The following is a 23968-nucleotide window of genomic DNA, read 5'->3' as shown; positions in this document are numbered from 1 at the left end:
CCTTTGAAAAGGATGTACTTTGATAGCAACTATCACAATCTCTTAAGCAATACATAAATCTTGTGCTGGCCTCTGCACACCTTGCAGAGCATCTCTCTTGTTTTGTAGAAATGTTGCAAATTCTTACAGTGCCTCAGAGTTTGCATTATGCAAACTGGATAGACATTGCATATATGCAAATTTCAAGACAGCCAGTGAACACATTAATTACTGAAATGATCAAGAGAATAAGGACATGAGTATTTTACATTTTAGCTGTTCACAACTTCTTGCCCTAAGCTGAAATCGTCATTCCACTGAAACTGTTAAGAGTTGTTACTGACCTTGGTGAGGCCAATATCTCACCCCATCTTTCCAACTGATAGTTGCTTGTCATCACTGGCCTCTCTTCTAGCCCAATCTCCACCTCAGACTCCATTAGTGAGATTTCTCAGTGTCAGAGTTTTCTTAAAAACCTTTCCTGCTCTGATGAAAAAGCTCGAAACAATGAGAATCACCTACCCAGCACCCTCAGCTGGCTCACAACTGCAGTACAGGATTCCAGGGCACATATGCTCAAAAGAAATTAGGTGCCAGTTACCCAAAATGCTAATTATGCACCAACAAAGTATCTCTACAACGGCATTCAACTGTCCCCCACTCCAGTGCCCAAGTTCCTGGCACTTGGCCACGTGCACCCAAACATCACCAACCACCTCACAGGAATGAGCTGCCCAGGTCTGCAGATAATGCCAAAGACCAAGAATGTCAAAGTAGAATTCTCCAATAAGGTGATCCTGATCTGGGAATGGTCCTAGTGGGTCCAATTCACTGGACCCCGTCTCTCCATCATTCTCAAATGGTACACAAATTGAAAATAATACAATTGGAAAAAAGGATCCTCAGTGACCAACAAGAATGCTGAATACTTCACCAGTTACTTTCTAGACCATGATTATTAAATAACTCCAACAGGAGAAAATGCTGCTAGCTCTAATGGAGTACATGAATGCTCTTATGCTTTACACCTCACTTACGTTCTCTACCTTCACCCTTCCTTCTTGGGGGAAAGCAGACTTAGATATTTAAGTTAAAAAAAAAAAAAAAAAAGAAAAAAAAAGAAGAAGAAGAAGAAGAAGAAGAAAGAAAAAGGGCAGTGAAATGGATTTACTTGCCTGGGACTAATCACTTCTTTCTGCTGAGATGCTTATATACCATGCCAGTCCTCTGGGTTTTTTGAACATCTTCCTGTTGCCCTTAGTGTTGCCCCCCTTACATTGTGTAGCGGGCAAAGCCCCAAGAAATTCTGCTTGGCTACTGCTAGACCACTCATCTTGCAACAAAGGCTGTGTCACGCTTGTTTTTCTGAACCTTTCATATCTCCAGCCCAACTATTCTGAATAACTAGTTAGCACAGATCTCTTCACCTGTTCTTCCATATCTCCTCCCCTCTTCCCCTTCTAATTGAACATTTGTTTCCCAGTTTGTGCTCCTGGAGCCATCTCTAGCTGCCATCTACCTTCATCCCCCAGATTACCAGTCCTATGACTCCTGGATTGATTTTTCCCCCATGGTAGATGTGACCTGCTCCCGGTACAACAGCTTAGCACAGCATTGTGTCGCACTCCACCAGAAATCTCTCCCTTCATAACAAGGGTTTCTGTTGCCTAACTCTACCCTTATCATAAAGAGAATAGAATGCAACCCATCTGATGTGTTTTAGACTTGTGATTCATAATGAGATTATCTGCTCCCTAAAGCATATTTTTCTCACCATTGACGATGATTGGAAACTAGCTCAGTTATATGTTGCTTCAGTCTAGATGTCTACATTTTGTTGAACAAAATTAGAGCGCTGGTTCTCAGATTACACATATGATGACAAATGGCTCTATGCTGAACCAGTGGTTGAACGCTGAATGAATTCTGAAGTCCATGGATTACTTCTACGCAGTCCGACAGGTCTAATAGAAAAGTTCTCAAACGTTACGTAGTAATATACTTCTGCTACATCTTTAAGAGAAAGCATAGACAGAAAAGGTTAAAAACTACTGGTCTGGATCTTTTTATAACAATGATGATGGCGTCATATTGTTTACTCTTTACAAAAAATCTTAAGTCAGAGTACTAGAATTGGCCCTGACCATGAACATACTATTGCCATCCTGTACCACATGATGTAAAACTCCGTCCTTATCTGGCATTGTGTTTAATTTCCATGGCATTGGGAGAATTCTTTGCTGTATTAGACAATTAAAGTGCCTGCTCTTGCTGGTTTAGTAGCTGCTTCCTTGTCCTTCACATTCTAACATTAAGAATGACTTTGAAAGTCATTGTTTATGTCATTGTGGGTACATATATTTAACAACAGAAAAGGGATAGCTGGAGAGGCCTGCTTAGCTTGGCTGATTGTGACATGAAAAGTTCATCTTGAAGAAGTGACTTTAATAACCACCCCAAATTCCAATTATTAAGAGTGAAACTAACCCCAAAGATGAGCACCAACACAAAGTCATCGTAATTATATCCACGGAAAAAGGGGGAAAAAAAAAATGTGATACCTGAGCTCTGTGTAAGTTTCCTGCTCATGAATAAATGTTACCTGAAGGAAGTCACATGCTTGGAACAGTGGAATTTTGTTTTTAAATAACTGTATTTTCCAGTGGCTGCAGACCTTTGGGCTTGATCAGGCTATTACTGAAGCTAATTTGAGGGTTTGGCCATCAATTCCCATGACTTTTAGGAAGTGCCAAAAAAAGAACCCAAACTTTAACAAGAGCCTTAAAAAATGCCTGTAGTCTACTAGCGGTCTCAAAGATGTGACATACGTTATGAATCAAACCCATAAATCTATCCTCCAGAAGGATTTATTCTGACTTGAGCAGAAGCTCCCAGTGAAGAAGTTCCTCAGACTCCAAACCTTTCAACCCAGAATAAGCTGTTCCTTGCAAGTCAAAGCGAGTTACTTTTGGGGCAAGCCTTTCTTCATGTTCCCGCTCCTCCTGGATAAACTTCCACACAACCCGAAGCGGCGGGAGGGTGGACGGACGCGCTCTTTCAAGCTCTATCCAAACCCTTCCCGCTCCCTCCCAGTTTCACCGCGGTGGCACCCAGCAAGGGCCGGGGCCGGCGGGCGGGGCGGCCGGCGACAGGCCCCCGGCGGCGGCCCAGGCCACAGGCCGCCTCCCGGCGCCGTCGCCCCGGCCCACCGGCCCGCATGACATCATCGGGCCGGCCCGGCATCGCTCCCCGCCGGGCAGCGGGGCGGGCGGTCCTGCGCGGCCGCCGCCGCCGCTCCGGCCCTGCGCGCCGGGGGGAGATGCTGGCCCTGCTACGGACGGAACAGGTTGACATTAAAATTCATCGCTGTCGCCATGCAGCGCGCTGACAGTTCTGCGCCGGCTTTCGCTGAATGTTGAGGAGCCGCTTTACTGGCTGCGAGGGGGAGGCAGCGGAGCCGGGGGGAAGGTGCGGGGTCCGAACGGCCCCGCGGAAAATACGCCCTCCGCGAACCGCGGTGCTTTTAAGGAGCCCTTCCTGGCTCGGGGGTTGGGAAGAACGAATTCACAGGGTGGCAACCGGGAGGAAAGAAAACGAGCCGCCAACGGGAGGACCCGAGCCGCGGCAGCTGAAGAAACCGCCCGGTCCCCCTCCTGACGGGCTGCGACGTGCGGCACGGCGGCTGCTTCTGAGCCCCCATTTTCAGCGAAAGGGGCGGGAGGGGGAGTTCAAAGGCATAAACAAGGAGCGCAGGACCTAATTCCTCCCCCTCCCTTTCCTCAAGCTGGCTCGCTCAGGCTCGCCAATACATCCAGCTCGGCTATGCATCGCAATGGGAGCGTGCCGCCGCGGAGGCTGCCTGCCCGCCGCTGAGGAGAGCGCCGGTGCCGCGGAGGTTGCTTTGGCCGCACCGGGGCACCGGGAGCTGCCGCCGCCACCGAGGCTGCCTTGCCCTCATTGAGGCGGCCGCCGCCGCTGCTGCGTTACTGGGGGAGATTGTGCCGCTGCGACAGGGGAGGACGGGGCTCGGCGCGCAGGGAGGAGGCGCAGTGAGCATGCGCCGCCCGAGCCACTGACTGGATTCCCAGTCAAGGTACCGAGGAAAAACAAAAAAGAAAAAAAAAAAAGAAAGAAAGAAAAAGGAAAGGCTTGAGAGAAAGAATGAAAGACGGCGGAGGAAAATAAAAGGGTTCTAAAGGAGACGGCCGGCGTAAAGCAGCCCGGTGTCGGCGGGAAGGAGCAGCGCTGGCATGTGGGGATCTCCGGCACCAACAGGTAGGAAGAGAAGGGCTGGGGGAGCCTGGGGGTGCCGAGGCTGCCGCAGCTGCAGGTGCGTGCGGGGAGGGCTCCCCCCCCCCAGGGAGCGGGTCTGGGGGGTGATTTCTAAAGAAGCGGCATGATGGAAGTGTTGGCAGACGATGCCTCTTCCGCTCTCCCGAGCTCCCCGCCGCGGGAGGCTCTCGCATGGCTCCGGCAGATGCGGCTGCCAGGCAGCGGCACCCGGGCTCCCTTGCAGCGCGGCGCAGTCCAGCCCTGCATGGCCGTGCGTGGGGGGAGCGCTGTCTGTGAGTGTGAGTGCGTGTGCCAGGGTGAGTGTGTGTGCGTGTCCGTGTGTGTGTGCGCAGGCAGGGCCGGCGCCGCGGGGACAGCTCCACCGGGGTGGGGGGTGTGCAAAGCGGCGGGGCTGGCGGGAGGGGGGAGGGGGAGCCTGATTTCATGGTTTTAAAACGATGCCATGATCTGATCAGCCTCTGTTTACACAGCAGCAATCAGGCTCTTTTGTGGACGGTAAGAATGGAAAGATTTTGCTGGGAATCAGTGGGAATATCCTTTGTACACCCGAGGTGGCATAGGAAACACTTCGTGTGAATAACGAAGGAGCCTGATCATGCCTGCTGTGGCTCCTGTCCCCAGCTCTGGAAGGGAAAAAAAATAAAAAACAACAACAACCAACCAACCAAAAAAAAAAAAAAAAAAGGCCAACCCAGCAGCACCAGGCTGTTCTTTAATTTATTTCATTTTATTGCATGAGATGTGTTCCGGTGCAATTCAATGGGAGGATTAGTGGGAATCATGGAGCCCTAATTAGCTAAAAAAATCAATTTATTATATATTTATTTAAGCATAACTAAAACCAGCCCTCCCAGAAGGATGGGCATTATGTCTTGGGTGTGTTGCCTATTTTTACTCAGTATTTACACTGGCCATTGCTTATTATGAATTATGTTCAGACTTTAAAGATTTGCATTAAAATAGGGGGGGGATGACATGGACCCTTAAGCATAGTGCTATCGACTGTCTAGCATATCTGTTTATTTGAAAGCCTAAATGATAAAATTATGGTTTATAGGAGGAAGGGAGGGGGATAATGAATGCTGTTTCTCTTACAATGTGCATGAACTAACACAGTGTGATTAATGTGCTTTGGTGACTTGGGTTAAAAAACATAAATTCTGCAGGGTTTCTTTGGGTGTGATCCGTATCAACACAGCAGCTGCCTCTAAAACATTGACAAATACTGTAGCCATAAAATGAATGTAGGTAATGTCAAAATATCAGCAGTCTTTGGGGATTTTTAAAAAATATGTCAGTGATTAGCTCTTGAGCTTGCAAACTGGGAATCTTTTGATTCATAAAATCTCTGAGGCTTTAACTGTAAAATTATATCTGCTACCAAATATAAGGGGCACCGGTCAGTTCTGAAACTGTAACAAGCCAAATCTTCGAAATGCCAATAATCAATCATGCTGAACAGTAAGTAAAAAAAAAAAAAAAAAGCCCCTTGATTTTTAAAAACAAACAATAGTACTCAAATTTACAACTTCGTTTGGTTTTCCATAAATTAACATCTTTGTTAGCACTTTCTGACATCATTTCTTGTTAACTTAAGAACTGATAGCTCGTTTTTTTTCAGATATTTTGATGGCATGACAAATCAGAAAGAAGAGGATGTACTGTATGACTAGACACAAGATCAGTTCTGTTTGTGGATTACACTTTCAGTAAGATGTATGGATCTATTTTTTCCTTGTTCTTATATATAGATCATGAGACTTGACTGAGGCAATATACATATCATCCATCCATCTATGGCGAACTACAGCCATGCAGCTGACAACATTTTACAAAATCTTTCTCCTTTAACAGCTTTTCTGAAACTGACTTCACTGGGTTTCATAATAGGAGTCAGTGTGGTGGGTAACCTTCTGATCTCCATTTTGCTAGTCAAAGATAAGACCTTGCATAGAGCTCCTTACTACTTCCTGTTGGATCTTTGCTGCTCAGATATCCTCAGATCTGCAATTTGTTTCCCGTTTGTTTTCACCTCTGTAAAAAATGGCTCTACCTGGACGTATGGGACTCTTACTTGCAAAGTGATTGCCTTTTTGGGGGTTTTGTCCTGCTTTCACACTGCTTTCATGTTATTCTGCATAAGCGTCACCAGATACCTAGCTATCGCTCATCACCGTTTTTATACAAAAAGACTGACCTTCTGGACTTGTTTGGCCGTTATCTGTATGGTGTGGACCCTCTCTGTAGCCATGGCTTTCCCCCCAGTTTTAGACGTGGGCACCTACTCGTTCATTAGGGAGGAAGACCAATGCACTTTCCAGCATCGTTCCTTCAGGGCTAATGATTCCTTGGGATTTATGCTTCTTCTTGCCCTTATCCTCCTAGCCACACAGCTTGTCTACCTCAAGCTGATATTTTTTGTTCACGATCGCAGGAAAATGAAGCCAGTCCAGTTTGTTGCAGCAGTGAGCCAGAACTGGACTTTCCATGGTCCCGGAGCGAGCGGTCAAGCAGCTGCTAATTGGCTGGCTGGATTTGGAAGGGGTCCCACACCTCCAACCTTGCTGGGAATCAGGCAAAACGCGAACACCACAGGCAGGAGAAGGCTACTGGTTTTAGATGAGTTCAAAATGGAGAAGAGAATCAGCAGAATGTTCTACATCATGACATTCCTCTTTCTGACCTTGTGGGGTCCCTATTTGGTAGCCTGTTACTGGAGAGTTTTTGCAAGAGGGCCAGTAGTACCAGGGGGATTTCTAACGGCCGCTGTCTGGATGAGTTTTGCCCAAGCTGGAATCAATCCTTTTGTCTGCATTTTCTCCAACAGGGAGCTGAGGCGCTGTTTCAGCACAACCCTTCTTTACTGCAGAAAATCCAGGTTACCAAGGGAACCTTACTGTGTTATATGAGGGAGCATCTGTAAATCTTTAGCCTTGTGAAACACTACCATTCTCTGCTAAGCAATTGTGGCCTGTAGCCATGTCTTGAGAAGAAAATCAAGAATGGGATGTCAGCAGTTGTAAGGATTTGGGCAACATTCTGCAGTCTTTGCAATAGCTCACCTCTAATCCTATTTTAAACCTAAACATGTTCCTGCTGACCACTGCTGAAGGTTTGTAATTAAGAACAAAGGACTGAACTACTGCCCTGAATTCCTTTATGTGGTTGAAATCTAGATTATGAAAGTAGCAGGTGCTAAGTATCAGTGCTAAATGCTGTGTATATCACTACATAAAGTAAGACCATCAAAATGATTAGCATTGGACATCTTAATAAATTAAGTTGATATGAGGTTAATGTGTTGATAAACTAATTTTAGACATCTGAAGACCTTTAAAACATTTCATACAATTATTGTTTTGCAAAGACTGAAAACTGGGGACTCAAGTACTGTAACTGATTAAAGATGTGCCATGCATTATTGGATTATCACACTTACAAATCTGTTTGCCTTGTGAGTAAGTTTTGGGGAGCATTCCAAAGCAGTATTTTTGTTCAGATTTAGACTTCACTTTTTTTGGTTTTGTTTTGTTTTTGTTTTTATTTTTTCTTTTCCAAATACATTATTCTTTCTAAGTACCATTTTCCTTAACAGTGAAATTACTAACTTTTAACTGTATTCTGTGTTTTTTGCTGATTTGGTATAAAGTTTAATAGACTCTTATTTATATTTTTTAAAAAGCTAGATATCAGTCTGTTAGGCAACGTTGATGATAATATCCAGTCATAATTGAACAGTTATAATTATACAGAATAAACACATGTTGCCTTAAAGGGTTATCTAGTATCTTCCATTTTGTTTAGCATTGAAGCAAATAAGCAAGAAAAATTTAATAACTCTGGTCAGTCATTTGGGAGTGCATGAAAGATCACTTAGTCCTCTTTTTTCCTTTTTACTCCAACGGTTCCCAAAATCAGTATGCACATCACTGGGATGATATGATTTTTTTCTAGGTGTGCCGCCCTTTCTAGTTTGTTCTGAGAAACACAGGCAGTTGATGTATGTTTATATTTTAAGACAGCTGTCATTGGGGAGACCGCAGCCTTAGTATGATATCTTGCACAATTTGTGAAGCATTTATTCTACTGAAGGCACAGTCTTGTTTATATTTTCTGCACATTTTGGTGTATTGGTTGTTTTAAATTATTTAAGTTTTAACTTGTGGAAGCATATAATATGATTTCTTAGTATTTTAGAAATACATTAGAGTCTGTGAGTCTTTCCTTCTTTAAGATACAGATGTGTGGATTTCAATATAAAGTTGCATTTGCCAAAATTTACCTGTGTAGCTTGTTAATTTTCTTGGAATAAAATTTTACATTTTTCCAGTTATACAATTAACCTTTTTTATTTTGTCTAGCGAGCTAGCATGAAGTACTGAGAATGTAGCCATTATGAATTATTATCCTTTGCCATCACTGTATTCCCAAACTGTAAATGCATGAATGATGGGGACCACAGGATTGATAAATGATATTAACTACAGTAGCACTATTGTGTAGTTTATCATAATTACCCATCTATCTGTTTTAATATGTCAGTTATATTTAAAGTTACAACACAGTATTTGACGTTACCTTCACAGTTTAATTTTGGAAAATGTGTATATTTGAAGCACAACATCATGCGTTGGTCAATCACGAAGAACACGGATTTTTCTTAATTGTTGGAGAGACAAGACCAGAGGTCCTAATTCAGTATCAGTATATATTGTCCTTTGCTGTAGTTTTATGACTAGCAAATTAATATATACATACACAAGCAGCAGTTAATAATGGAAATGCTTAAATTTGTATGATAACATTATACAGCATATGCAACAATTCAGAGAGTTGTGTCTATATGTGATCAGACAACTTGATCAAAGATTTAGTGAGTGATCTGTTTGACCTCACTTACACTTTTATACTGAGGTTGACTGGTTGAGAGGCATGGCTTTATATACTGTGTTGAAACAGAAAAATTGCTAAAATAATGAGTCCTCATCGGTACAAGAATGTTTTAGAACGTAATTTGAAATGGGACCAATAAACTTCTACCAAAAGGACTTTTTTATTACACTGAAAAAGGCTTTGAAATTAAGGTAGTTAAGCAATTGTGAAAGATAGCAAGAGTGAATAAAAACTGGATCGCATGTTGAGAAAAATTCTGAAAGTTATCCCACTTAAGTTTATTAAAGGTTGATTGGCAATAACTTCAGTCTAATTTCTATAAAATAGTAACCTTTACAAGGAACATTGATATTACATATTGTAATAAAGAAGTACATATAAATAAAGTTGTAAATAGTGTTCTAGTTGTAGAAGTAGTCAGTTCTGAACATTAGCCAGAAAATTTTCAATGATGAAATTTCAAAAGCTGCAAATCTGGGGCCTGACCTAACTCCTAATAAAGTCAGTTGGTGTTTTCCCATTAACTTCATTTGGAGCAGAAGCAGGCCCTAACGTTTCTATCGTACTGTGCTTCTGAAACGCTAAGAAGGCTGTATTTACTATGCAGTGGGGAAAAAAAATCCCTGGAAGTTTTGCAAGCAGTAACTTATGTAAATTAAAATAATAAACAGTAAACAAGTCTGAAAGCAAATATTTTGCTAAATGTTTTTCTTTTGATATGGATATAATGCTTTTGGCCAACTGAAAAATACGCAACTCTATTACTACCTGACAGAGGAGAGGTACTTTTTTAAAGTGAGTTTTTATAATTGTTCCAGTAAGAAGTCTTGCGACTACAGTATTTCATTTTATTTTATCCAGTATTAAAAGAACAAGGGGATGTTCAGTGAAATTAAAAGGCAACATGTGAAGTAACATTTTATGCAAAGTTCTTACTCAGTGGAACTCACTGGCACAGGATGTCAAGTAGTTTGGAGAGCTTCCTACAAGAATTATATGTACACATGAATTAGAGCAGTGCTTTTGTCATCGGTGTCATTTTGATCCTAGTCAGCATATCGAACCTAATGTATTAGGGTATAAATTCAAAGAAGCAAGTAGGTTTATTCCAATGGAGTATACTGTTATGTCACAGTATGGAAAGCCTTTTGCTTTCATTTTAGTACAGGAGCTAAGCTGTTGCCAAAGGTAGAATACAGGGCTGCTAGGTTACTCTTCGTTTCAGATTAGCAAAGAGTATCACGCTATTTTATATCTGCAATGATCTTTAATGCTCATGGGTAATGTGAAGTTAGTTGTTCTCATTTTCCTGGTGGCAGAAAAAAGGTAAGAACAGATTCCATGGAGCAAAGGCTGGCTGTCCCTCTTGCTTTCCAGCTCTATTGCCCCGCTGGCCCTTTGGCAGCCTCTCTCTTCTTCAAGATTAAATGTTTCATATGCTGAGTCTTGTATTTCTGCTGCTCCTTAAGAAGTGTCTCCGCCATCCCTCCTCCCCAGTAGATAAGCTCCTGCAGCAGCTTCCCAAGGTTTGTCAGCGTCTAGCTTCCCTGCCTGAATACAGTGAGTGAGCGTCAGTTCCTTCCAGCTGCCTTTGTAGTCCATGGAATCATCATCCCATGATGCTCACCAAGAGGTATCTCTGGCTTTTGGCTTTGGTCATGAAGAAGGTGCGATCTAGGTTATGCAGAGAAATTGAGAATGGAGAGGGGGCAGCAGGAAACAACTTCCCAACCCCTTCATAAAGAAACCAGTGTTATTGTTGCATTGCCCAAGAACATGGCTTTTTTAAAGTATGTTCGGTGCTAATGTCCCTCTAAATGAATAAAATGTACAGTTAGCCACTTAATGCTAATTAAGTGGCTTATTAATGCTGGTTTTGGTACAGCTACAAAATATCATTACAAAATGGCTTTCCATCAGTCTCTAGCCCTTGGGGGCAGAGGAGTCCACTGTATCTATCTCCTTTTAAGCGCATTGAGTTTGTTCACTTGTATTGTCTTTGCTTTGCCTTTCAAGCATGTGAACGTTTTACTTATATTAATAGGAGTCCAGTATTGCACGAAGCTGTTATTACTCATGGGTTTAAAAAATACAGCAAAAAGGAACTCTGATGATTTTTGAGGTTCATTAGAGACGTATTTTGACAAACAATTGCTTTTTAGCAAATGTCGAATAAAACTGTGGGTTGCTCGGCTCTTTCATATTTACACAGTCAGCTCTCAATTATTGAAAATAGAAATGGAGCAAACTAACCCCTGTAAAGCTATAACATAGGTAATGCAAAGCATATGCATATTAGATAAAAGCTTTCTGTGTTTATTACATTTATCGAGGAATGAAGTTAAGCTGAAGCAAAAAGTGAGATCAGAAATTCAAAGAAAAATGGTGGGTGTTTTTCCTTTTTTTTCTGCTTTGTTTTAGCATAGCACTGCTAATCTGCAGCCTGGGTTACACACCCACAGACAACTGAGAGTTGACTGTACAATTCTGCATACCACAGGGACAACTTCCTTCTAGTTTATATTCATTGAGTTCTGTATAGGTACATGCTACTAATCTGATTGACTTTTCAGAGAAAAGAGAAAGCTCAATCTGAAATGCCGTTCTTCAAAACTAAAATTCAATATGTTCTCTGCTTTTGTTTATTAAAGTGATTTTGAATGTGAGGACATCAGTGATCTAAGTCAGTGATGATCATCAGCATTCTGGGGCCATGACCATTAACAACAGGACAAGATGACATTTTGTAATGCATAAGCCAGCAACAAATCAAAGAGTTTGATATTACACACCACGACTTTCCTTGAGAGGCCTGAAAATAGCTCACGCTTTAAATTTAGAAAAAAGTATGATGAAGCCAGTGTGGAAAAAGAAGGGTGAATTTTAAAGATTGATCATTATAAATAGTGAAGATTTTTGTTGTTTTTTTTTGATAGGCTGAACTGTGTAATTACATAAGTATATGATGATCAAAGGAGTGTCACAGTAAATAAGTTAAATTTTTTAGTAGTCTAAAAAGCAAATAAGTAACAACAATCTTCAGCCATTTGAAATAAAATAATTGCAGTCATCCATATGCTTCATAAAATTTAGATAACAAAACAATTATTGCCATTTTCAGTACTTAGTGATTTTATGTACCTGAAAAATTTAAAGAACAATGTCATTAGTCTGTGAGTTGGCTGATGCAGCCCAGTGAGACACTTGTTCTTCACATCACAGTTTTTGTATTTTGCTTTGTATTTAATAAGCACAAGAGATATAAAAGCAGAACTCGTGTGATATAATCTTCACCAAACTCTGCATTAGCTGTGATGAAACCTCCAAATATTGGGCAAATTTCTGTCTCCAGAGATTATTCAAAATGATCCCTTTGATAATTCACCAAAAGTCTACGTCACCTTCATTAAACAGCCATCTAGTCAAAGGCATATATGTTTTCATCCCTTCATTGGTTGACTAAGACAAGTTCTGTTGTAGTGTGGAATTAAGCATCTCAAGTATGAAATGATTAATTTGAATTTCATTTATGCTACCTACCTGTGATTTTGTTGTGGTGACATTTTAAAGAAACCCACAAAGTTTATGGTTGAAGAGTGTAAATAATCACTTATGATGAAAAACAAACAAACAAACAAGCAAACCAAAACAAACTAATCACTTCCAGTTCATTCTTTCTCTTATTTCCGTGGAACGTTAGAGTTTCAATTTTAAGAATGCAAAGGCAAACTCTGACAAACAAGTATGTTGGAGGGGAAAGAAAGAATAGCCAGAAATACATCTGTTAAGGATATCTTTGCAATGAATGTGGTTATTATATATGCATTGCCTTTTCTGCAGGGTTATAATCTACTGGCTTGCCTACTTTTTGCGAGTGTGTATATGCAGTATAGATACAATTCTCATGTCACCATTAACTACAGCATTTCTTGAGCTCTTTTATTTTCATTCTATAGCCATCAAGCTCAGGCATGCTAAGATCCTTATGCAAATTGAAGAAATTACTAAAGATAGAAAGTTTTGCACTGTAATAATCTTGGCAGATCAGGTCCTTGAGATAGTGTAAGAGGATGGCGTGGATACCTGATGACTACTCTAGGCAGCAGACTGAAGGACATAACGAAGTTTTCAACCCTGTTTATGAGCCATTTAAAATCCTCCTATTGTCCCATAGTGAAACCACCTCCCATGGAACTGGCCCACCACAGGCCTGTAACCCACTTTGTGTTGAGCTTAAGTAAGACTTTAATTGTGCACACCCTGAGTGCTAACAGGTGAAATGCAGCATTGAGCCGAGATAAACAATGCTTAGACAACATTTGTAGGCTACAGACAGGGAATATGTCCTTGTCTTCTCGAAACAGAAGGACTAAGAGAAGAAGCAGAGGTCCAGAGGTAAACATTTTTTGTGAGCTGGCTGGAGTTTCATGCCTTGTTGGCCCCTCAGAAGTGACTGAGAAGATCCATTTTATTATTTTCTTTGTTTTTTTTTCTTTTTCTGGAAAATGCATACCATCTCAGCTACTCCGTTCCATCCCACTCATTACCAGTTGAGCATTTGATTTTAGGCTTAATCACTTAATCAAGTTTGTATAGTTTTAAAATACATATTTAATAGTAAAATGTATTTGTAGCTTAGCACTGATCGTGGAAATACATATCAGTGTATGTGCTTGCTCATTTCCATAACCATTTCCTGTGTCACAGACAGACAAATCCCATTTTTGAAATTAAGGCACCCTACAATTGTGTGTTTCCTGAATTATCTGTGGAGGCCCTTAAGCTTTGGAAATTTCTCCTATTTGATCCAAAACACTCAATGCAGATTATTAGGGCACACTACAGGGAATGTTTTATTTCTCTGACTGCAGTACTGTTTGGGCATCACAAAGACTGGAAATGTGTATTTAGCTCCTGTATAACAAGTTATGGTAATGACTGGGCAATAGTGGTGGGACTGCTAGAATAGGATATTTCAGTAACTGCAACTTTAAATTATATCGTAAGACATCTAGCACAAAAGAGAAATGCTTCTTTTGTGAGATGATTATGTAAATGGAAATAAACACACACAAATGGCTACAGTTCTATAGGATTTTGATTAACATATTCAGTCATAGCTATAGTAAGATGGCCATAAAGCAAACAAAAAGATAAAGTAGCGTACCATTTGATATGTAATCCTTGTAACTTTGGCTTGATTCCTGCAATCCCTACTCTCTTTTGTGGAAGCTTGCCTCAATAAAGACTGTAAGATCTTGATAATTTATGTAAGTGTTCATGTTTTTTACTTGACTTGTTCTCCATGAGAGCACGGCATAGCAGGACTTTAATCTCTGCCAGTCTATATGCAAAAGCAATCTTTTGATCAGTTTCTGGAGGGACTGTATAGGCGTATATATGTGTGTGTATGTACTTTCTCAGACTCTGCAAAATGCTGTAGTGTAGTTGATAACACATTGGGACAGCTCCAGCCCTGGTGGAGGACACAAATATCACACTGGAGTATGATGAGTGAAAAATCGGATGCAAGGAAGGGAAGGGACATTTAGTAATAGCTTCTTGTGCTAATATTTGCAAATAATGCTTTTGGAGTCATTTCTAAAACCTCCTTGTAAGTTCCTAAGTGGTGGTAAGAGCATCTGCAGTAAGGTGGGGCATAGTGATGCAGCTGAGTCCTTATCCCCACTTCTTTACACAGGGGCAGGCTGGAAGCAGCGCACACTATAGGCTGGTTCCTGTCCCAGGCACCTTGCATCATAGTAATATTCACTAAACTCAGCAGCCTAAGGATTTACTCCAGATGGATTATTTGGTCACAGTCAAATTTTTGAAACTTGTTTTTCTTTGAGTGTTTTCTGTGAGTAGTCTCTGCTCTCAGTAGGTGTAAAGAAGTGCATTTAAAGGGCATGAATGGGTTGAGCAAATCCTTTTCACTCAAACTTGGTGTGAGGAATTTCCTGAGGATGGAGATAGGGGTGGAAGCCCCTCACAGTTTTACTGTATCTCTCAGGCACTCTTGTATTTCAGAGTAGTTAGCATTTATGCACACAAGGGGCTCCGGTGGTCTGCCCAGTCAGCTTTCAGTCTTTCCAATGTAAATCTCCAGAAAGACAGACACCATTATTTGTGGAGACTCATCTATATAGATGACCTTCCTCTAAAAGGCACATTGTCACAAAAGCAAAGATTTGTTGTATCTTTTTGTATTGGAGGAAACAGTTCAGTTTTGTATCTTTTGTATTAAAATTCCCTCTTAAATTTGCTTCTTAGTGTACTGACTTAAAGGCAGTATCGCAGAAAAGCCCGTGGCACCCTCCAAACCAGGAAGACCACCAATCTAACTGGTAGAAACAGTATCAGTGGAAACATTACGGTCCTTTGGCCTCAGTTAAATAAATGCTGATACAATAAAAATTCTTGCAATATTTGATTGTATGAAACCCCTGAAGGGTTAATTTCTTGCTTTGACATTTTACTTATGCAAATATCTTCATTCCATTTCATGCAAGACAGGTTTGGCAAATGTGGGCACTTTGGGTGGTATTGACATCTAAGTTATGCCATCTAAGGACAAGTGCTGGTTGCTAAATAATTTATTAAAGTTCAGAAGATGCTATGTAAAACTAGCTACCACAAAAAAACAAGCAACATTTTCTTAAGTCATGTATGTGATCCAGTAAACATTGGCTTTGGTACCTGGGTATTGTCAGACTTAGCATTCAAACAATACAGAATTAGAAACCAAGCTGTTGAGGTAATTTCTAGTCACTGAATATAACTATGAAATGTTATATATATTCTACTTGACTGCCTCTTTGCAAATATTGAAAAATTGTATATGATAAGACTCAGGTGGAAAATCCTTGACCATACTGAAATCAGTAACAAAATCCCTATTGCTTTCAGTGAAGGCAGGATTCTATGTATCAGCCTTACTTTCTAAAGACAATGGATGTGTGCCATACAATAGATATATACATTAAACTCATGTATGTACAGCATGTCTAAGAAATGAGTTTTTAAGGCCCAAGTCACATTCTTAAGCTTTTTAGTTCTGTTTTCTTTATGTCAAGGTCTTCATATTATGCTTACAGCAAGGAAATCTGAACTCCAGTTGTAATGTGCATTTATATAACCATGTTGCTTAATAGCATTTTTATAGACAAGTACCCCTTTGTATTAGGTTCTGTGAAAAAGCAGCCTCTGTCTAAAAGCAAACAATTAAAGATAACGCAAGAGGGGTACAGACAAGTGAGATTCCAAGGAAATTATGAGAAACAGTTGGTAAGCATGATGGGCAAGGAGATCCCACTATATTCAGGCTTTTTTTTCTTTTGAGGGGAGGAAGATGATAGAAAAGGAAACTTTTAAAACAATTGAAAAATAACATGGGAATAGGTTCTAAGAAGAGAAGAGCAGCTTGGGAGAAAGTACAAAGGCTATTTCCTGAAAATCTAATTGTCAGTGATAATTGCCAGTGATAGCCTGTCAACATGAGCAGATTGGAACCTCTTGATAAAGAAGGAATGTTTATAGGCCAAGAAGAGCAGAATGAAGTCGCATCAAAGCTGGAGGAGTAACAGAAAATAACTACTGATTAACAGCATTAGGTAGAAAGAGGTTATTAGAGGGCATGGTGAAAGTGAGGTTCAACAAGAACAACTGGTGAAAGGCAAGAAGATTGACTCCAGGTAGTGATTGCAGTCAGTGAGCTTAAAAAGGAGAGGTAGAATAAGATGGCAGAATAGTTACCAAAATAAGTGGGATACAGACTGCCCCCCGTGCCTTTTTTTTTCAAATTAAAGAAGAGACTGCATGATGCCTGAATTGTTACGGGAGGAGTCAGAGGACAGAAGAAGGTGATGAAACCAAGAAAGGAGCGGTTGAGGGACAGGACTGGATATTGAAAAGGGTGGTGGTAGGTAAGGATAGCTGAAGGCAAGGCTGGAAGAAAGAACAAATTTTGCATTAATGCACTTGGGGTAAAGTGGGGAGATGTGGATTTGAGATTCCAGGAGATGGAGGACTCTGGCAAAGATGTGAAGGATGACAATAACAATAAAAGGGAATGACGTGAGACAGAGGAAGGGAAGTACAATGAAGCGAAGAGCAGCTGTGTTGCAGGAGGATGGCAAGAGCCAACAGTGGGGATTGCCCGGACATGGAGCAGGTTGCTGTTGTCTAGTAGAGGTTCTGCTTATCGATGATATTGTGCCTACCCGTGACAAAAGGAAGCGATGCCAAGGCTTGCCAGCATCAGTGAGGTCTGGGCAACCATGGTCTCAGTGCTTTCAGAGTCTCGTAGCCAATATTACATATGAGTTTAGTAGGAGCTTGAAAACTAAGAGTATCCATTAGTTACCATTCTTTCCTTTTTAACAGGATTTTCTGTTCTACCTCCATATTCTTTTTTTTGCTCTTTTCATAACGTTACTCTACTAAGAAAAACTACATGTTTTTTATAAGTGACACTATGTATTATATTTAGAGTATGTTGGCCCAGCAATTTTGATAACTTTCAAACTGAATGACAGCTTTTCAGAGCAGCGAAGTGCAGTTTCTGCGCAATTTGAGAGCACTGCAGTGTTTTATTATCATTATCTCCCATAATCGTGGTATCTTGGTCTGGTGAAGTGACCATTAGGATGAAAGCCAGTAACTTCCAGGTTCTCATTGCAGCTTTGCCGCTAACATCATTGCATGGGTGACCTTGGGTGATCGGTGTAGGCCAGATTTTCAGCTATCCACTGATTTTTAGCAATTCAAGGACATTTTGAGTTCCCAGTTTAAGACACTAGTGAATCAATTTCCAAGGGAATAGAGCACCCGTAAGTATAGATTATGTTAATGTGTTAGGTGTATAAGTGGTGAAAGTGATAAAAAATGTTCTATTTAACTTGTTTTTCAAGTCTTGGCCTTCAGCAGGAAATTTCAACTTCTTGGAAATTTCCTTCCTGAGAAATTGAAAATATTCTGTGGAGAAAAGTTTTATTTCCTGACCACTCTTTAAGGCCAATAGTATTTCCAGATAGTCATTCAAAAATAAGGTAACCAGATTAGTGGTCAGCTTGAAAATGTGGTTTGGAGACTTTTTTCTGCATAGTTTGTCGGTTGAATAGAATGGCTAATAATAAAACTTACTTGAAGGATAAGACAATTATGTAACATTTCTAGATTTCTGAAACTCATTATAAATCAGGATTTACCGCCTGTGATTGACAAGGCCATGGTAAGATGCTCACAGCTACCCTAGACAAGGAAAAAAGTGTTTCTTTCAGTTCAGTTAAGAGTTGATGAGACAGTGTGGTGGTCAGCTTTCATTCCTGACTGGAGGCTGCAGCCCAAAAGTTTGGAGACAACTGTGACAGATGATTTGGGATGTTCAGATAACCTCATCTTGCCAAGAGATATGTTCATTAAGTTGTCAAAGAACTGAAATGTATGCATTGCCCATCCATCTGGCGTATAATTTAAATACAGCTGAATTCCTGACCTCAGATATGATATAAGCATTTCTGAGTAGACATGACTGATAAATTTACATAAGCAGAGGCTCTTAGAATAAAAATGCATTTTAAAAGGAGAGTTAAAAAAACAAACACTTCTGAGATCTAGAGACTCGTGACAACATTGATAGATGGTAACATACTCAAATAAAAAAATATTTTACTGAGTACTAAATAATATTTTTTAAATGTTTGCACAGGATTTTTAGTACAATTAATAAAGTCTCTCTGTAGCCTGACGAAAGGTGTCAGCAGTTGAAGTGTTTGAAACTGAGATACTGAATTCATCACAATGAGTTTTCTGAGGGCTGAATAGATAATCTGCATGATTTTAAATATTAAAAGCCTTTGTCAGGTTAGATGTGCCTGCAAAAATGCAAGCTGGCAGTTACACATGATTAAGTCACAGTTGTCTGGGCAACTCCATATCTGGGTCACCACAAAATATTATAAATAAAAACAAATATTGATACCTCATTTTTTTAAAAGAATGCTTTTATCAGGCATCAAAGCTGTATTCAGTCAGGTGGATTTTAGCAATTTTATTTCAACACCTTATATTTTAAACCAAATCATGCCGATGCATTGTTAGAGTCCAAATCTGCAAAACGTGGGGGACACATAATGACCCTATGGCAATAGTAGTATGGGGGAGGCCAGATGTGTCTCTTGGGGCGTGTATGGGCAACCGAGGTTCCCATGACTGTCAGCAGAGCTTCAGCAAACAGATTGATGATTCCATTCATAGGGTTGTAGAGAGATTCTCCAAATTTTGTAGGCTTTCAGTGTAGGCATCTAAATCAGAGCGTGACGCATGGTGTTGAACACCCTTTCAGTGTTTCTTTAGGTCTCCCTGTGAGAACACCACCTCACTCTCAAGCCTGAATGTAACGAAAAGGCAAGGCTCGTTCTTTATCTGTGCAGGAGAGCTGGTACGTGAATTTAAACTTCTACACAAGCAGATGGCAATATTTTCTTTTCCACTCCCTTTTCTCGGTATGGTTCACGTCATCGTCTTCAAGTCACGAATCTGGGGATATGTTTATCAAGAGACCTAATAGCAAAGCCGCCCTCTGCCGTATGAGCAGTTGAAACAGTGCTGAATTTCTCACAGTCTTATGAGCATGTTGAAAACCTGCTTCACTTGTGGGCACTTCAGAACAGCCTGTCAATAGCTGTTCCTGCCAGTGAGGCTCTTGTGGATACCCATGGGACAGCCATGTCACCAGTGTGGGTTCAAGTGACCCTGCCTTCTGGTACATCCTCAAAATTTACATGGAATTTAGTAGTTCCATAGGGCAGAGACTTTTGCCAGCACTCATGTGAAGAATGTAAATGCAGACTTGCAATGTTTTGATAACAGAGGTGTCGGTATTAGGTGTTTCTACAGCGTGTCACCACCTCCTCTGCACAGGTACTGCCCCTCTTTTTGGTCAATGTTTTGCTTTCTCCTTTCCCAGTTGCTACAGCCTTAAGACATTTTGTTCTTGGACAGCAACAACTGCAGAATCAACCATATTTGCCCCTATTCAACAAGAATTCAGCAAATACAAATTCATATCCTGAACTAGCTCCATTTGATGCCCCCATGCTTGCTTCTAGGTGTCTCATTGTAGGAGAGCAGAATTCATTACCAGGTGAAAACTTGGGTTTACCCTGTCAGGCCTGCTTAAATCTATAAATATTTGCAGCATCTTGCCTTTGATCTGTCTTTGTTGTTCAGTGGTACGGAGGCTCAAGAGCAACCTAAAGTACAAAATGCTCCATGACCCTTGTTCTATCTATCACAGATCCTTGCTTCAGCTCACAATGACCATCACATAGTACCTTCCTACGTGTATCATCTAGCAAAGAATCGAAACAGACTGGTATTCTGAGATATCTCTGGTGGGTTCAAGACATGCTATGGTTATGCCTGTCCCATTGCTACTGTTTGAAGGGCATGTTCAAAAAAGGTGACACGCCAGCTCTTGAAAGCCTCCTCCTGAATGCAGGCTTGCATCCAAACAGTTCAAGCTATGGCTGTAAGCCACATACATCTCACAAGGTGATTTCTATAGCCCGAAGGGGTGAACAAGTGCTTCCGTACTCAGCAGCTGTGGTGGTATGGGCATGTCCTTAGCCAACAGGTTGACTAGTCAGGATACTCAGACCTTTGTTGTCATTGCTCAATCCCCTAACCCAAGCAGTACACTGAGGAGCAAGAGTTGTCCCTGAGGAGCAAGGAAAGAATAAACTGTGGGCAAAGGGAGGAAATGCAGTGGGAGGAAGGAGGTAGACCATTGGATTTCAGTGTGAAAGAGGAGGACATAGAGATGGCAGGGATTATAGTGTAGGGAAGCAGGGTACCTGGGAGCAGCGTGGATGCTCAGGGAACAGAGGTGATGCAGACAGACTAGAAGAGACACAGGGCTCTTGGTCCAAGGGGCAGAAGAAATGCATGAGCAGGTAGGCATGAGGGTCTGCGTGGGAGGGTATGGTGGCTTGAAAGGCTGCTGGAATGTCACTATTCATTAGTATCCATCTTGTGCATTGGGAGGTCAGTTTTGATACAGCCAAGGTGTCTTTGGTTTAGGCAGAAATGTGCTTTGAAAATGAGATAATTGCATCCAGAAAGTTCTCAAGGAGTATGGGACCTGGTGATCCTGCTTTTTCCAGGACTGCTGGCAATTCTGGGGCACACCCCATCGAGGGCAGGAGGAGGCAGAGGGAAGGTACAGGATGCCATATGTGAAGGAGGTGTGTTGTTTGATGCTTCCCCTGCAGCTTCTCTCAGTGTGCTCCTGCGAGGCTGTAATTGGAACTGAAAACTGCTGCTCTTTCACAGAACTCCTGAGGGAGGAGGGGAACAGCATTGCCTTGCGCCCTCATTGAGATGATTTCTTTCCTTCTTTTCCCCCATGTGACACAAGCAGGGAAATTAATATTCCAACCTGCTTGGTGAATCTGGTGCTGCATTATTTAAGATGACTGAGATTTTGAAAGTTTTGTTTTAACTGATTCCATCTAACTCAGCATTTGAAAAACCCTGAAGATCATATTATGTGCAAGAGCACAGTTAATTTGCAAGGACCCCAGTCATAAAATAAGTATATCCAAGGCCATTGTGGAATTAAGAGTTAAGCCATTTAAGTAAGCCTGCATGTGAGTAAATAACATTCAGCCTCCTGGTGCCCAGAAAGTGTCCAGGCAGAGCCCAGAGCACAGAAGCTTTCAGCACAATAGTGCCCTCTGGAGCTTTCTGAATCACTCATCTCAAACCAAACAAAGGACAAACAAAAAACAAAAATAGGAAAAGGCCTTGGTCTCCAATGTAAAAATGAATAGCAAAGTGCACACAGTGCAACGAGTAATGAAAGCAGCTATACTGCGAAAGCAATGGAAATATAAAGACATTCATCCCCATCACAAATGTCAACAAATGTGTTTCAGTATTGAATGGAACGCAGAAAGAAATTGAGAATTTTAAGCAGACCTGGAAAGAATGACATACAATAACAAAAATGCCTTTTAATTTTGCTTAAAGGTGTTGGCAACATTCTAACAAAGAAAAATCAACAAGCTATTGGAAAGGAAAAAAGTAATTTGCTCTCTCAAAAATCTATTTTAGATGCAGATCTCTTTCTGCTGTGCATCCTTTCACATTTTGATAGTGTTTGTGTCAACGCAAAGATGATATGTTACCTTGTGCTGTCAAGAGCTTACCAAAATAAACCTCATCAACAAGGCATTAAATAATAATATCACCTTTCCCCTGAAGTTTTGATATTCTCTGTGATGTACTTATGCATATTTTTAAAAGAACTTAAATTATTGATTCCCTCTTTCCATCAAACCTGTCTAACCAGTGAAGTGTATATCGAATGCAGTCCTGCACTAAGCTCTGCTAAAGAACAACCCACAACCCTTAATTGAAAGCATGAGCTTGTTAGAAGTGAATTTCTTGAATTTATGAAGGGCCTAATCTTGCAAATACAACCTATAACCAGTAACAACTCATGATTGCTGATATTTTGATAGCAGATATTATTCTCAGCAGTACTCATACACAGAATTGGATTCAAGGATGTTAAGAACCACATTTCAACACCTTCTTCACCCAGTATTTTTATATTAAAGTGAATGATGGAAAAACTGAGGTTAGAAGGGAACCTCTGGAAATCATCTAGTGCGAAGGAACGTCAGCTAGAGGTGGTTGTTCAGAGCCAGTCAGGTTGTTCAAATCCAGTCAGGTTTTGAGTAATTCCACAACCTGTTAGAGCAACTTGTTCCAGTGTTTGAACACCCTCTCAATAAAGAAGTTTTTTCTTATTTTTAAGTAGTACTTCCTGATTTTCACTTTGTGCCCATTGCCTCTCATCCTGTCACTGTGAAGAGTCCGACTCTGTCCTCTTTATTCCTCCATCAGGCACTTATACACACTGATAAGATCGCTTCTTAAGCAGTCTCAGCTCTGCCAGCCTCTCCTGACATGACAGGTGACCCAAGCCCTTTTTTATCTTTGTGCCCCTTTGTTGGGCTCCCTCCAGTATGTCCGTGTCTCTCTTGTACTGGGGACCCAGCACTGGGCCCAGCACTCCAGATGTATCTCTCTGTTGCTGAGTAGAAGGGAAGGATCACTTCCCTCAGCCTGCTGCCAATGCTTCTCCTACAGCAGTCCTGGATGCTGTTGGCCTGCTTTGCCACAGGGGCTTATTGCTGGCTCATGTTCAGTTTGGGGTCAACCAGGATCTCAAGGGCCTTCTCTGCAAAGCAGCTTTCCAGTCAGTCAGGCCCAGGCTGTGCCAGTGCCTGGGGCTCTTCCTCCGGAGAGGAGTTCATAGTGCAATTCGACATTATCAAGATAGTAGCTGCCGATTTTTGAAAATAACTGAAATAATGACTTGGGAATAAAGGGCTTGTGTTACTGTAGTTGAAAGAAAGGTTATCTGAATACCATTGGACTAAGGGGAATGGATTGCAACAAACAGAAGTGGCAAGAAAAGGGAAGCAGTGGGCCCTGTTGAGTGAATATCTGATCATAGAAACAGAACTCCTGAACGATGCACTCAGGGCTTGATCTAGTACCTGTTTAAACCAGTGAGAGCTTCCCCATGGTTTTGGGGGCACTGAAAGAAGCCAAAATGTATCACGAAGAAAGGAAGAAAAGTTGCATAATATTTTTTTTCTATCCTGCTAGTAATAAGCATGTAGCAAAGTAAGCTCCTAGAAATAATGGGAAATTCTGAAGAGATTTCACAAGCTGAATTTAGAGTACTAAAGATGTAAAAATGTCAAGAGCATCAGTAGTCTTA

General features: G+C 41.1%; 1 protein-coding gene across 1 annotated transcript; it reads left to right on the top strand.

Moving 5' to 3' along the window:
- The first annotated feature begins 4025 nt into the window (after positions 1-4025).
- GPR85 (G protein-coupled receptor 85) lies at positions 4026-8605 on the top strand. The gene is made up of 2 exons (XM_065048738.1): positions 4026-4254; positions 5894-8605. Exon 2 carries the CDS (start codon positions 6069-6071, stop codon positions 7179-7181), a length of 1113 nt encoding a protein of 370 aa, XP_064904810.1. The 5' UTR covers positions 4026-4254; positions 5894-6068; the 3' UTR covers positions 7182-8605.
- The last annotated feature ends 15363 nt before the right edge of the window (positions 8606-23968 follow it).

The sequence above is a fragment of the Columba livia genome, chromosome 1, assembly GCF_036013475.1.
Source record: "Columba livia isolate bColLiv1 breed racing homer chromosome 1, bColLiv1.pat.W.v2, whole genome shotgun sequence".
In the NCBI taxonomy this organism is placed as follows: Eukaryota; Metazoa; Chordata; class Aves; order Columbiformes; family Columbidae; genus Columba; species Columba livia.
Note: the sequence above shows the minus strand (reverse complement) of the source record. Positions and strands in the feature narration are given on the sequence as shown.